The 16,453-nt window shown below is 40.4% G+C and overlaps 1 protein-coding gene across 1 annotated transcript; it reads left to right on the top strand.

Annotated features, from left to right (window-relative positions):
* The first annotated feature begins 304 nt into the window (after positions 1–304).
* Positions 305–7,140, top strand: LOC136747667 (syntaxin-11). The gene is made up of 2 exons (XM_066700712.1): positions 305–647; positions 3,248–7,140. The coding sequence occupies exon 2, from the start codon at positions 3,253–3,255 to the stop codon at positions 4,126–4,128; it is 876 nt and encodes a 291-aa protein (XP_066556809.1). The 5' UTR covers positions 305–647; positions 3,248–3,252; the 3' UTR covers positions 4,129–7,140.
* Positions 7,141–16,453: the final 9,313 nt, after the last annotated feature.

Raw genomic sequence — 16,453 nt, forward strand, 5'->3', positions numbered from 1 at the left:
TGTGAACAGTCTAACATCGAGACGTTTGTAAACTGTATGTTCTTCTGAAGATAAACATTGCGATTAGTAGAGAACTAAGCAATTCTTGATCTGCTGTCTCTTGGGCGGGCAGTTTAACAAGACCAGCCCCAGCTCTCTGCATCGATCATCAGCACTGCGGGGCAGCAGAGATAAGCGGCGTGAGAGGACAGACTGCCGTTCACACACACGCGTCTCGGTACTCCGCTTCTAGTTTAAGTCTCTGAATCAATGAAGCGATTGGAGTCCAGACCACGACACACAACGGGGACAGATGTCATCCTCCTCCTCCCACCATATAATAAGTCGTACACGGAGTCAGATCAGTACAGAAGAGTGCAGCTGTTGGCGCTAAATAGCAAAGTCTTCAACATCGCGCAGTTTGTTCATCACCTGCACCCTGTCTGGCAGCTGTTTCATCTGTGAAGCGGAACAGCTCTCTCCGCCTCCGCCGGGTCTCAGAGCGCAGCCCGCAGCCCCGCAGCCCCGCAGCTCCGCCCACAGCGACGCTAGTCCCGCGGGCGGCGGCGCAGAGTGCGGAGCGGCGCAGGATGTGCGGACGGCGGCTCTTCTTGGGCAGCTTTGTGTTACAGAAGCTGTGTTGATCGCCTTACGGGACATGAAATAAGGTACTATTTATGTGAAAATATGTCAGTCTCATTCATGTCTACATGCAAAGTGCTTACTGACTTCTAAGTATGCGCAAACAGTTACTTGATGAGCAAATTGGTTGCTGTATAAGTATGTATGCGCAATATTAATACACCTGATTAGATAAATGTTGTTGTTGCAAATTAATTAAGTCCTAGGGGGGTCGCTTAGTGTCAATTAGCCAGATGAATGATATCGTTTCACAGGATGAGGATATTGCCGAGCTGTTGTAGGTGGAAATTACAATCTGACAAGTATTAATTAATGTTTTCTCCTATAGTAGGCGTTATTACTATTAAACCCGGACAAACTCCATGTCTGAGCATGAGTGAAGACTTCGGGTATGATTGGCTATTGTTTTTATTCTGAAAAATTACTTTTTATTGTACTATTTTCGAATGAAGGTGGGTTTTTTGGTTGAGATAATGTGAGCTGTGGGAATTCCCTTTGAAACTCCCTCAAGGAGTCCCTATACGAGTATTGGGTTTTATAGCTGTTATGACTTGATTTCTGTTGTAATGCAGTGTTTTTAAGGGTATATGGAAACAGGTTCTACCGGTTTTGATGAGAACTGATTTTAAAGAAAGGCGATTTATTTAATGGACTGGAATCACATTCATGTGCACAAGCACGAAACGAGCATTGTTGCGTATGTATGTTCTAGATAAACTGCTCACTTGTTGAGCTGAATGTGGAACTGGAATATATATGAACTTTCGAAAATCCCCCAAACACGTCCCTGCGTTATATAGACGCATACAGTATTTTAAAGTTACACGCTGTGGCTCTGATACCGCCTAAGCACTTAGATCTGCCCTTTGTTTTGTAGGCATTTTCCAGTTCAAGATTCAAAACAACACTACCATGTTTTTACATTTTATTTTTAAATTTTATTTTAGTTTTAGTTCTACAATCCGGAGGAGTGTTGATATTTAATTTTAAAGTTTTACGAACTGTATTATTATTATTAATAATAATAATAATAATAAATAATATTAAACAGGGATTTAAATGCAAAGGGAAAATAATGTAATCATCATCGTTATATTTGGACATGAACAGAATGCACTGAAATATTGACATGAACAGAATCTTAAATGAAGGCTGAAGGATGTGGTTATCGTGTACAGTATCTTGTAGACCATGAGAAACTGTATTTGCAGTGTTCCCAGCACAGACGGTTATTAAATGACAAGAAAGAGACCTCTATTTTCACCAAGTCTGAAATAATATAATATTTTGTACCCACTTGCTTAATAGGAATTGTAACCCAGTACATGGTGGCATTGTTTGTGTTTGTGTAGAAGAAAGAAGCTCCTGGGGAAAAAACAACTAAAGTGGCCAGTGAAAACAAATTTGTAGTTAGTGGTCGCTTAGCTGGTGGGTCAATTTTCCCACCAACCTTAACCCCAGTGAGGACTGCATTTCACTCTTGGCTGTTTTCAGCTCAGATGTGAGACTTTCCATCGCTCCCCTTAACTTGAGCACCATGCCCCAGAGAGAGGCCGAGGCTATCTCTACATCGGTGTCATTCAGATTAGAGCACCCATTTGAATCACAGGATAGCACACACACACACACACACTGGGGTTTTGAACAAGCTCTTGTGTTTGTTAATGACTTCTTCTTCAACGATTAGCATTTATGCTACAACATTGCTTGGTAATCAATTCTATATACCTTAGTCTTTCTCTCTCCCCATCCCCATCCTTATCCTTACTTCCTTGTCAGTTATGTCTTCTGTTCAGAATTTAAGAAACATCTTCTATTTTGGCCTATGACTTTCATAAATGTTCCTAGACATCTTCCCATTAACTGTCAAGAATTCACTCAGCTGGCTACATGTAGCTTTGTTTTAACATTTATTATTTTCTTCATTGGAGACGGTTTTCTTTTAGATGCTATAACCTATTAGAATAATTATGGCTTCAAAAAGCAAGAAAGAACATTTAGTCCTGGTTTCGAGACTCTGATCAGCACTAGTCTTGGCCTACCCAATGTTATTTTAGGTGTTGTAGTATAAGACTAGTGCTTATCGAGGTCTGAAACAAGCTGATAATCTTGAATTCGCTTTTTTGTTAAATTGTAGATTTCTATGCAGGGCTATCGGGGATACTGTGTAGCTGAATTATGCTTGTTGCTCTTTCTCTTTTACTCAGTGTACTGTGGTAATAGTGATCACATACATTGCATTGTGATTTCATATTATTACATTATCTTTATGCTGGTACAAATGCACCACAAGTTACCTACAGTTTAAAAGCTTTGTTAACGGCAAAGATGATAATCAAATAAAGATGTATTAGTATTTTAGTTTATTCTATTCTATTTTTTAAATATTTAACATTCAGTATTTTATAATACTCACTTACACGGGAAATTACACAAAGGTATTTTGTTTCAATTAACATAATATTTTGTGACTATAATCATAGCAAACCTTTCTAAAGCTATACAGTTATGCACACCTACTGAGACATGTCATGGTTCTCTGGAATATTTGAAAAGAAAAAAGTAAAGTACACTTGATCAGGTTTTAAATACACATGGAACCTTAATTGAACGCCTTGTATTACAGGGACGATGAAAGACCGACTCGGTGATCTGCAGGTGGTGACCCAGGACTCATCCCACGAGGAGAGGGAGGATGACCCTTCGGCTGTGGAAGATGTAGAGATGGAGCAGCAGGCCGTGGTGTTTCAAGATGAACACACCATGGATGACGTCTTTAAAGAGGCGCAGGCGATTCGGCAAGAGATCAGTCACCTTAAGGTGGATGTCAAACGCCTGGGCAAGCAGAACACGCGTTTCCTCACGTCTGTGCGGCGGATCAGCAGTATCAAGCGCGACTCCAATGCCATCGCCCGGGACATCAAGGCCAGGGGAGAAGGCATCTACAAGCGGCTGCAGAAGATGCAGACCCTCAGCAAGGACCTAGAGACCGAGCACGGCCTCAACGCCGCCTTGGTGCGCATGGTGCGGTCCCAGTACATCTCTCTCACGAACAGCTTTCAGGACGCCATGTTTGAGTACAATGAGGCTGAGATGACCCAGCGGGAGAATTGCAAGACCCGCATCCAGAGACAGGTAGAGATCATGGGCAAGGAGGTCACTGGGGATCAGATTGAGGAGATGATCGAGACCGGCAAGTGGAATGTGTTTTCTGAGAATCTGATGACCGAAGGGAAAACGTCCCGCTCGGCGCTCAACGAAATAGAGAACCGCCACAAGGAACTGCTGGATTTGGAGAGCCGAATCCGTGAGATCCACAACCTGTTTTTGCAGATGGCCCTGCTGGTGGAGGAGCAGGGCTGCATGCTGGACAACATCGAAGCCAATGTGAGCTTGACTCAGGAATATGTAGGGAAGGCTACATATCAGATTAAACAAGCCGTGAAATACAAGAAAAAGAACCCCTGCAAACAGCTCTTCTGTGGCTGTTTCCCCTGCTGCAAGTGAGTGGAAATCCTGAGGATATCTATATTTTCTTGTTCCCCACCTCTCCTGTGGCAGCTTCTGAAAATGCAGCGTTCACATTGACAGCGACCAGTTTACTTCTGAGTAGCGTTTGATCTGTGCTTTGGCTGTGTAAGAGGAGTATATCTGAGTTCAGCTGTGCAGTTGCTTGTGTACCAATTTTGTGGTGACAACAGGAAGTTGTCTTAAGATAAGAAGTGTGTGTGTGTGTATATATATATATATATATATATATATATATATATATATATATATATATATATATATATTTTACGCGTGTGTGTATGTGTGTGTCCTTGTTTAAAAGCACAAATATTTGCAGGTTGTATTTCTAACACTTCTATTATTAAAGACATTTTGTAGTTATACAAATACTGCAGTACTGTTAGCTGGTGCTGTGAACTAGCCTCATAGCTTAGTGTCAAACCACAGGAACTTCAATGCAAATGAGCTTGAACTGCTGTGCAGCTTTTTTATTTTTTATTAATCTTCTGAATACCAACAGCCATTTTTGCCCTGTTTTTGTCCATATGTTGTATTCTGACATTGAGAGTAGTTTTCTTTCAGGTGTTAAAAATGCAGGTTGAGGTAGAATGAGTCACGGTTTCTTTGATACGACGAAACACATTGCTATAGTTTGACACTTAACTTTTTTTTTTGGTGCACATCTTTGAAAGGGAATATATTTATATCTATCTATCTATATATATGTGTGTGTGTGTGTGTGTGTGTGTGTATAAAGAACCCTTTTTTAAATGGCTAGAATACAAATTGTACTTTAAAATAACCATTTGCAGGATGCAGAAAGTTATAATAAAAAAGTGAATGTAAAATATTTTATCTGTCTACAGATATGTTACAATATATTTGATATGGGGAAAATTTAAACATTTTAATGTTTTACATTAAAAATAAAATGTTTTAATATGATTCACATGGGAGTTTTCAGTTTAATATAATTGCACATTGTGGACTAGTTTAATTTCCACAGTCTGCCGTGTTATATCCCTGTTATTGTTGAAGAATGTTTTCTTTAGGCTGATAAGGCTGATAGGAATACAATAGGAACAGTCAAACCAGGAAGATGAAATGCACATGGGCAGCGGTATTTGCATTCTCTACCTCATTAGGCCATGTTTGACGTGGCATTTCTGATGTCAGTTTTATTTGCCAGGCAGTATGTCATGCAAATGTGGGGGCTCGTAGTATCCATGTTATGTTGTGCCTCTTTCAGCAAAATGGATTTGTTGCTCATTTGACCATTGGCACAGTACATTTGTCACAGTTTTTTGATGTGCGGTCCACATATGGCCTGCATTTATTACTACTACTTTTAGATTCTCAGATGAATGTACTATCAGTAATCCTGCAGATCATGCAAAATGTTTATTTTTCTTCCACTTGCTTGGAGCATCATCTAGCAAGTACAAAAATGAGGCCTAGTTCAACTACTCGAATGAAAGCCTATTATTGTAGTCCTAGCAATAGCAATATCTAGGTATGGCATAGAGTTGTATTTGACTATCAACTGTTGTGCAGCTTTTTCATAAGCTAGCAGTTTTGTTCTGTGTATATATATATATATCAAATGAATGATGTATTAATCAAAAATGGAACAATTTTGCTCTGAAATCACCCAGTAGTATAGACTGCTTCAGACTTTACTGCTGTATGGGTGGAACCTCTTATCGGATTAATCTTTTGCTGACTCTTGGCTGCGAAGGGAAATTAAGGCCTAGTAAAATTTTACTAGGCAGTTTATACAACTTAGTTCATTTTTGTGAACATCTGTAACAAACAACATTTGTGAATCCTCAGCTGGACAATTACAGATATTATTGTATTACAGTTTGTTAGGATATTTACAAAGGTGACAAAATAATGAGTTTAAGGAATGCTTTTGTGCCAGTCACATCTGAACAAAATGTATGAATGTACCTACAGGACTACTGAAGTCAAAGAAAGGTTGTTTTAATCTAGTAACAGTGCAGAAGATCTGAAAACCTTAAGGACAGGACTCTACAGGCAACACCCCAGTGGAAAGGCATAGCCCTCTCAGTCATAACCATAACCACTCTTACTTTACACTAACAGGTAGATCAGTATCATGAATACAATGTATATCTGCAGGTACAAGTCCTGGTTTCTACAGTTTTACACATCAGGAAATCAATATCAATGTTTTACTTTTTATTACTATAAATATGTAAATTAAAATTGGTTGTATAGCTTTCATAAAACCCATAGCCAGCGAAACCTGTTTGCTAATGTGTATAGTGTTTCACAATCATCCCTTTCATAATTATGTGTATCCACATACTCCATTGTTGGAAAACAAGACCCTATTGCAAAATACTGCGAAAGAAAAAACAACATACATTTACAGGAAGTAATACGGTGTGATTGATCTCAATCCCACGGTTGCCACAGTGTAGAGTGGTGCTCCACTATGAGACTGTGGCTATTAGTCAAAATCAAAAAGACACAGTGGGCTTTTCTGTCATGACTGGAAACTCTTCTCAACCCAGGTCCATAGGAGTTTTGCTGCAGGGGGGTATATTTCCTGTAGTGAATTTTCCACTGACTAAGCATTTCAGGTAACTGCTCAAGAAAACCAAAGCCAAGGTTAAAAAGAAAATCCTAGTATTTGTATTCGTACATTTCACAAAAATATTTGGACCAGTATATGAACTGATGCATTAAGCTAAAAACATGCAATATGAGTAGCACAAAACCAGTGTGGAAATGTTCTTGCTAACTGAATGACAAGTGTTCGGCAAAAACCGTTACTGTGGTGTTCCATTTTAACACCTTCTGAATAAGATGCTGCCCCAGACATCAATACCAGTTCTTAAAGCAGCACGTTGTGACGTTAACATTGGATTTTTTCTAGCTTTTGCATCCATCATATGTGCATATTGACTATACTGCAGTGATGCATGTTTTGAACTATTGTAAAAAAATAATAATAAAATAAAATACTGATTCACAGTATGAATGTGATGTGTACTGTTGTGATGAGGTGCCTAATTGTATGTTTTAGGCCTGTTATTTAGATTCCCTGGTATTTTGCTTTTTGTTTTTATCATGAAAGTATATTTTATTGACTACAACTGGTTACTCCACATTCCCAAGAGCAACATGCTTTGAAATACAAAATACAAATCTAGAGAGTCCTTAGAAGGACCTGGATGAAGCTTTGAACAATTTAAATTAATAATACAAACAAGAAAGTTAAGAGACTTGGCGTTGGCCCACAATGACAGAATTAGGATGAAGCCCCATGTGATTATGAGAGGATGATTTAATCATCTCCTCTCACATGTTCTCCACCAACCCATCAGCACATGGAGAGTATGATCACATGCCTGATTCCTCCAGGAAACAGTCAGAGGGGCAGCTTGTATGAGATTGTCTTTCAGCTTCCCCATCTAAGTTGAATTGCTTAGTTTCAGCATCACCCTAAGCATTGGTGGAATAACCAGTTTTATCTATTTATACTTCTGAAACATACTCCACAAGGAAAACTAAAGGGAACATTGTACAGAACAATCTAATGTGATGATGAAATGGGGATCTTAACAAAGCAAAACTGTTTATGTACACAGTGAGCAGCTGAGCTAATATTATTCTTTATGGTGTACACTATTTCAGATAAGACACAAACAATGGGTTATACATCTTTTTGTTGTTTTATGTATTCTTCTTGTGATTCATAATATTCATATATAAGTGATCAGACCAAAAATTAATTTTGTAGAAAGAAAGCCTGAACACGAAAACTGACCTGCAGAAGCATACGAGAGGTTGCACGCCAGGCCCACGTTAGCTTGACTAACTGAACACACTCGGTTCACCTGCTAAACACTAGGCTGATTTGTCACACCTGCCCATCCTTCAAGTTCCACCCAACTGACTCATCACAAAAGGCACATATTCAGCTTAATCCATTCCTTTAATTTAAGAAGATGAAATGACCTTGTGGGCCACTTAATCACTCCAGACAGATGCTAAAGGATGGCAAAGGAGTTCTCTTTCAAGTCAAAAAACAATCATCGGTGGGAATCATGTCACACTTGTGGGAGACTCCCTGAGCTGCCAATAGGCTCATCAGGGTGACTGAGAAAAACTGCGTCTCTTTTGCTTCTTCTCCGAACCTCTGAAAAGCTATTTCTTAGCTAAAATAACTGTATCGAGTACTGTGCGCTACCTGCTCACTGCGGCTGCAGTGGAAGCTGGCTCTCGCCTGTTCCTGATGTGTACAGTATGATATTTCTTGCCTTTCAGACTTGAACTTGTTCCAGGGTTCAGTTTAGTCTATCATTGTTACAACTTTACGTCTAACACGTTTGACTGAATTCCTACTGTTGTTGGCTGTTCCTGTTTCATTGTTAACATCTAATATTGTATTATCACAGCTCAGTTACTTAGTTATTTCCTTATACACATGAACTCGCACTGAGGCCTTTAACCTCTGGGCTGGGCTGGTTACCGTTTACGCCTGACTTGTTCCAAAGCTGTAGGCATCGTTATGATTGTTCTCTGTGTTTTGAGTACAGCTGCTGCTGATTTGTCTCACCCTGGGGCTCTGGTCACTGTTCAGTCCGCCACTGTTACAATGGGGTCTGACTCAAAACTGGGGAAGCGGCCTCTTGTATGCTTTCATACCCATAGTTCTCCTGCCCTCTTTTCTGGAGAAGATCAGGAGACAGAGAGAGAGTGACATTCTTTCTGGTTGCTGCTTGCTGGCCTCGTAGACCCTGGTTCCTGTAGCAAATTAATCTGCTGTTACATTCTTATGTATTTATTTTACTATAATTATCACCTCATATAAACTGCTGTGTGTTGTGATCAGCTACCAATCAGCGGCTCACAGACACTGACAGTCCTCTACTCTGATTGGCCGGGACTGGAGATGGAAGAATCCAATAAATAACCGAGACCCAGTTTCCACTCGTGTGAGTCGGACAGTACAGTGTGTGTAATGTGTGTAAGTGTGGAAAAAGTTGTTTCACAGAGAGAGGTCGATGCAAAAGGTATCAGTTTATCCAGTGTGATTTCAGCAGGGCGGCAATCAACAGCTGTCAGATGGCCTCGGGGATTTCTTGTGTCTCGTCTTGACTTTTTACCTGTTGAGCTCTTTCCCCGCGGCGCGCCCCACAGCTTGGGACCCTGGACTCGCGTATAGGGATGATACGGTTTTGAAGGCCCGCCTCCAAGCCCGAGGCCCTAGACAATTGCCTACCCTGCCCACACTCACTGCGCTGGTAGGGCTTCTCTTCAGCGTCCTGGTGCTGCACTGTGGGAAGGTGTCCTGACTGATGTAGCAGAGGAGATCCTGAGAAGTGATTCTGCCTTTGGAATGCCTCCTCACCAGTTAGGGCGCATTCAGTACAATGACCTCCTCCTTCATACATACAAACGTCATCATACGCCAGGAGCACACCTGCTTGGACAGAACACTGTTAACATTTAAAATTCTTTAATATCCATATTAATGATCTGCTGGTTAATAATTGAAACATACACATGTAGTTAAACACAGAAATGTTCATTTTGACAAGCAAGTGTGGTTTTGAAGTCCTATCTTGGCATTATGTACAAATACAGTTTAATTTAATACAATTGCTTCCTATAATGAGACGACAGTGTTGCAGTAATTCACTATCTTTCCAATAGGTTGAAGTCTAACATGATATTATCACAGTTAACTTCTCTCAGTAGACTTTTACTTTTAACATTTGCCTGTTGTACTTCAGGAAATGTAGTTTCTGTAGTTTAGTATAACAATGTAAATGTCTAGCTATACATCTTCATAAGTTACACACTGGACACATACCCACAATCAACATTTGTTTACAGAAGAAATAAGTTCAAAAGTAAGGAAGCAAACCAATGTAATGGTTTGTGTTATTGCAGCAATCAGTAAAAAATCAACTAAAGCTGTTGTAAAGCTGTAACTGTTGTAATTCCTTTCTTACGCAATTATGGGATATAAATGTAGAATACAAAGTGTATGCAATTCAGAGATTAAACAGAAAACGGAGATGTAGTTTCCACAGCCATTACAAAATTGTGGGAATTAAATTGTGTGATATTATTTTCTCAAACAGAAATCACATTAATTACATGTCAATGCTTATTTCAGTTTAGGTTGTTAATTGTGCCAGTGTAGTTAATCAAGTCAGGATTTATTAAGTCTACCAAATATAGCTGACGTGCAATTCACTAAATCTTTCTCACGCAAATGTTCATAATATTACTGGGCTTTTTCAATAAGAAAATCATAGAACACATCGTATTGATCACTTTTATTGATAAATAAGTATGATTATGCAAGGGATGCTTTCTGTCATTACATTCCACAGCACATCTGTTTTAATACATGAAGCTATGTCAATATATGGTGTTATAAATGTATTCAAATGTCTTGAAACTATATGATAAAATGCATTCCTTTCAGTTGCAATTGCATAAGTGTGTTAATTGAAATACGCCAGAAATAAGAGATTAGTACGATAATACACTTCCACGCTTCCATATACACTCACCTAAAGCATTATTAGGAACACCATACTAATACTGTGTTTGATTCCCTTTCGCCTTCAGAACTGCCTTCATTCTACGTGGCATTGATTCAACAAGGTGCTGAAAGCATTCTTTAGAAATGTTGGCCCATATTGATAGGATAGCATCTTGCAGTTGATGGAGATTTGTGGGATGCACATCCAGGGCACGAAGCTCCCGTTCCACCACATCCCAAATATGCTCTATTGGGTTGAGATCTGGTGACTGTGGGGGCCAGTTTAGTACAGTGAACTCATTGTCATGTTCAAGAAACCAATTTGAAATGATTCGACCTTTGTGACATGGTGCATTATCCTGCTGGAAGTAGCCATCAGAGGATGGGTACATGGTGGTCATAAAGGGATGGACATGGTCAGAAACAATGCTCAGGTAGGCCGTGGCATTTAAACGATGCCCAATTGGCACTAAGGGGCCTAAAGTGTGCCAAGAAAACATCCCCCACACCATTACACCACCACCACCAGCCTGCACAGTGGTAACAAGGCATGATGGATCCATGTTCTCATTCTGTTTACGCCAAATTCTGACTCTACCATCTGAATGTCTCAAGAGAAATCGAGACTCATCAGACCAGGCAACATTTTTCCAGTCTTCAACTGTCCAATTTTGGTGAGCTTGTGCAAATTGTAGCCTCTTTTTCCTATTTGTAGTGGAGATGAGTGGTACCCGGTGGGGTCTTCTGCTGTTGTAGCCCATCCGCCTCAAGGTTGTACGTGTTGTGGCTTCACAAATGCTTTGCTGCGTACCTCGGTTGTAACGAGTGGTTATTTCAGTCAAAGTTGCTCTTCTATCAGCTTGAATCGGTCGGCCCATTCTCCTCTGACCTCTAGCATCAACAAGGCATTTTCGCCCACAGGACTGCCGCATACTGGATGTTTTTCCCTTTTCACACCATTCTTTGTAAACCCTAGAAATGGTTGTGCGTGAAAATCCCAGTAACTGAGCAGATTGTGAAATACTCAGACCGGCCCGTCTGGCACCAACAACCATGCCACGCTCAAAATTGCTTAAATCACCTTTCTTTCCCATTCAAACATTCAGTTTGGAGTTCAGGAGATTGTCTTGACCAGGACCACACCCCTAAATGCATTGAAGCAACTGCCATGTGATTGGTTGGTTAGATAATTGCATTAATGAGAAATTGAACAGGTGTTCCTAATAATCCTTTAGGTGAGTGTATATATATATATATATATATATATATATATATATATTAGGGCTGGGCGATATGACTTAAAAATAATAGACGTTTGGGCGATGCACGATATATATCTCGATATTTCTTGTTTATATCCACTCAAGCCACAAAATAAGACCAAAGACATTCAAACTACAAGTATTTCGTTAATCCTTCAATAAGCAAAACTAACAAATACTACATGCAGGCTGTCATGGTAAATATATGCAGAATGCAACACATTACAGGGCAAGTGCTGTGTGATTATTGTTTACTATTACCTGTGTTATGTTGTTATGGGATATATATATATATATATATATATATATATATATATATATACACACACACACACACACTCCCGTCTAAAAACAGTCCATATTCACCGATGTCTCAAAAATTATTTATTAGAGAAAAAGTGAACATCATATGGCTGACGCGTTTCGACTTCTCTTCCTCTTCCATCTATACATATACACAGTATGATTTACTGTCGCATAACCACAATAACACCAGTAATAGTGATCACGCAACACATGCGCAGTAAAGGTCCAGATTCAGGCAGATTGAGCACAGCCGGGTCTATAGCGGCGCATTAACATCTGCTGGACAGACGTTTCTCCTGTAACTGTCGCGTCTCGATTCTGCTTACCGGTACAGCATGTGTTAATACAAAATAGTTATAATAATAATAATAATAATAATAATAATAATAATAATACTGTTGTACCACTTCACCATCTACTGCAACTTTCTGCATATGTTTGCATTGCTTTCCACTGTATTACAATGCAAACAAACTTTATTATTCTTTAATTGTATACAAATGATATCAGTCTAAATTAGCAGGGGTGGGGGGAGCGATGGCTATTGTCGGGGTGCTTGCAGAGCGGCGATGAGAGCGGGGCGGACCGTGTGCGCATGTGCATTAAAGCATCTCTTGGTTGTGTGTTATTGTGTGTCGGGTCTCATGTCCGTCTGTGTTGCTGATGCTCATTTCTTGCCGCATCCGACACGTGTGGAAAAACCGGGGAGAACGCAAAGCGTCCTAATGACGAAAAATACTGCCGTAAAGATTGCGATTTGCGACACCACGTTATAAACGATAGAGCATAATCTGACACGATAGACGTTTTTCTATCGTCATACGATATATATCGACAACCCTACTATATATATAGTTTGTTCGACTATCCTCTGCTGGATTGTGAAGGAAGGGCTCTCTAATGTTATATTTGGCACTATTTTGTAGGGACTTTCTTTTAAACTATTATTGTTATATCGCTGTTTTCATGACATGCTTTAAACTTACCATTACTATGCGTACATTCACAATTATAGGCACTTTCTAATACTATAAATAAAGGATGGATATGGTCTGACAAACTGTATGATTACGATCTGCTTATATTGACTTATGCATTTAAAAGACCGCTATCTACCAGTATACATTCAAAAGATTAAGCATTTCAAGTTATATTAAACACATGCATGCAATGTTGAGCTCTATTAACACAAAGCGCAATGGGATAATAGGGATTAATAGCTGGTTGACAAAGGCTCGGAGAGTCGTCTGCAATTTTAAACAGCACCGCGCTCACATGTGCGCTAATAATCAGTACTGAAGTCCCGTATATACGAGGTTAATGTGCTGTTATTATTATTATTAGTTACCTAAGTGGAATACTATTAATATATAAAGCAGTTAATGTCATTTGGTATGTAAGTAGTAGCAGTGAATAAATATTAGTATATAAAACAGTATTATACTGATATAATACAGTATTGTATGGGGATATCGTATGGTAAAAGCTCCTTTAAAGCAGGTAAAATCATAGAACATATATTATATTATAATATAGGGAATTAACTGAGACATGTGGGCTTTTTCTAACCAAGTCTGGTAGCGCAGTTAACTAGACTGAATAATAAGTAATTATAAATAATAATATGGAATAATAACATGACAAATAATCCGTATTAAAGCCCCGTATACACATATTGAATGTAGTATAATTATTATTAGTAGTAGCAGTGGTATAAGTATTATAATTATACAGTATTTAATACAGAAATCAATAATACAGCAGTGACCGCAGTGCAAATCACAGTGCAGCGCGCAGGCGCAGAGTATACCAGAGACAGGAGGAATCGAATGATGGGAATCGAGACCGCTGATTGGCTACTGACTGGGCCGTTATTTGCATATTCAACGCTGATTGGCTGCCGGTCTGATCGATCAGTTCTCAGTAAATATCGATCCAGCCGCACAAACAGCTCCGGCAGCCCGAGCGGCATCACAGAGAGGCTCTGCGTGGATCTGCAGTCCGTACGACGGGAACCAGCAGGAGTAGCGTCCGGACGGAGAAGAAAACACACGCGGGCTAATACTGTATCGATCGCAACAACAGGAACGGCAGCAAACCTCGCGGCTGTCCCTGTGTGCCTGCGATGCTGCGGTCTTTGCTTCGATTTAGTTTTTGTTTACGAGTTTTGGCTGTTTTGTCGTGAGGGCGGGATTTACAGGGAGGCGTGGATCACGGGTCTCCATTGGTCCAGCAGGTTTGAGTGACGGGTCTTCCTACCCAATCAGTGAGCAGGTGGCCGCTCTGGTGATTCTGTGTGGGATGGTGTCGACTGGCTCGGGTTCAGTAGTGATGCAGTTCGATTCTTTTCAGTGAATCGATTCATTTGATTCAGTTCAGTTCGGTGACTCGATTAATTTGATTCAGTTCAGTTCGGTGACTCGATTCATTTGATTCAGTTCAGTTCGGTGACTCGATTCATTTGATTCAGTTCAGTTCGGTGACTCGATTCATTTGATTCAGTTCAGTTCGGTGACTCGATTCATTTGATTCAGTTCAGTTCGGTGAATCGATTCATTTGATTCAGTTCAGTTCGGTGAATCGATTCATTTGATTCAGTTCAGTTCGGTGACTCGATTCATTTCGTTCACTGATTCAGTGACTCGCACCAATGCAGCCCGAATCAGGATGGGATACAGACACTTGAACCACAAAAGCGAGGAAAATACTATATTTGACTGTTACAGTTACAGTTCAATACAGTTGAGACAAATATATATTTAAAATCCCGGAGATAATATCAGTTTGAAGCATTAACATTATTTAGCCAACACGATTAATCTAATTAAATTAATATATTGATTGGACAAGGGCGTCTGCAAATAAATATTATTATTAATAATAATAATAATATCGTTACATAAATGTCTTGCAAAATGTTTTACGTGTATAAAACATTACAAAAACAGACCTCATAGCGATTTATTAAATATTTTGTTTTGTTCGGCAGTTACCCAATGAATACGGACTGTAATACACACACATTATGTACAGTAAATATTGCATAAACGTCTAATCTCATGTTCTGACAGTAGTCTATACTCGGTCTGGATGATGTAACTGACGCCATTTTGGCTCATACATATTGCTTTCTTATGCACTAAGCAAGAGGGAATTTGGAACCAACATGGCGCACACGGTCTTCAGCTTCACAGCTCTCAGCGACTCGCCAGGACGAACGAATCCGCCGCACTGAGTCAGAGTCGCTGATCGGGAGTCGACGGCGGCTCTGCGGCTCCTGAGCGCCGCAGCTCACAGCGAATCAAAAGAGCCGATTCAATGCGTCACGGATCTGAGTCCCATCGGCCACCGCAGTGATTCGTTCATCAAGAAAATCACTAGTTTCTACAGCAGCTTTCTTTTGTCCAAAAAATTGTTTAGTCAGAAATGCCTCCCAAGAAATAAGAAAGTATACTTCAGTCAATGGTATGTATGAAATTAAACTGTATGTTTGAAATATATGAAGTTATATCACATATTTAAAATGTAAATCTACCACCTCCTGGTCCACATGCTTCTGTCTTCTGTCTTCCCTCACTGTCCTCGCCTACCATCCTCCTGGGTGACTTTTATATCCTCCTCTCTAACCCCTCCTCAGTAAGCCACTGGAGAGGACCGCCATGTCTTCGGAGGCGGTCTTCTTTTCAGACCACAGGCTCCTGACGACAGAGGTGCTCATCCCGAGCACACGGGAGTCGGGGCCTGGGGTCTGGAAGCTCAACACCTCCCTGCTCGATGACCCTCGTGTTATTAAGACCTTTAGCAGACGCCTCGAGGAGTGGAGGACCCTGAAGGACCTTTTTGATTCTCCCATAGAGTGGTGGGAGATGGTGAAGAAAAGAACCAAGGGCTACTTCATTCAGCTGGGGAAACGGAAAGCTCGTGAGAGGCGGGCGAGATATTCCCATCTAAACGCCCGCCTCCAGCGCCTGAGTCTTTTACAGCTCAGAGGCTTCGACCTAGCTGAGGAGGTGGCCCGGGTCAAACTGAGTCTCTCCGCCCTCTATCGGGAGGAGCAAGAGAAGATCAAGGTCCTTTCCAGGGTCCGCATCATGGAGGACGATGAGAAATGCAGCCGCTTCTTCTTCAAGAAAACGAAGGAGAGGCGGCCTGCAATGTCCTCCATGATCGACTCCTCGGGGCAAGAGGTGGAGGGCAGAGAGGCTGTTGAGACAGT

This window comes from Amia ocellicauda, chromosome 1 (assembly GCF_036373705.1).
Source record: "Amia ocellicauda isolate fAmiCal2 chromosome 1, fAmiCal2.hap1, whole genome shotgun sequence".
NCBI classification, from domain to species: domain Eukaryota; kingdom Metazoa; phylum Chordata; class Actinopteri; order Amiiformes; family Amiidae; genus Amia; species Amia ocellicauda.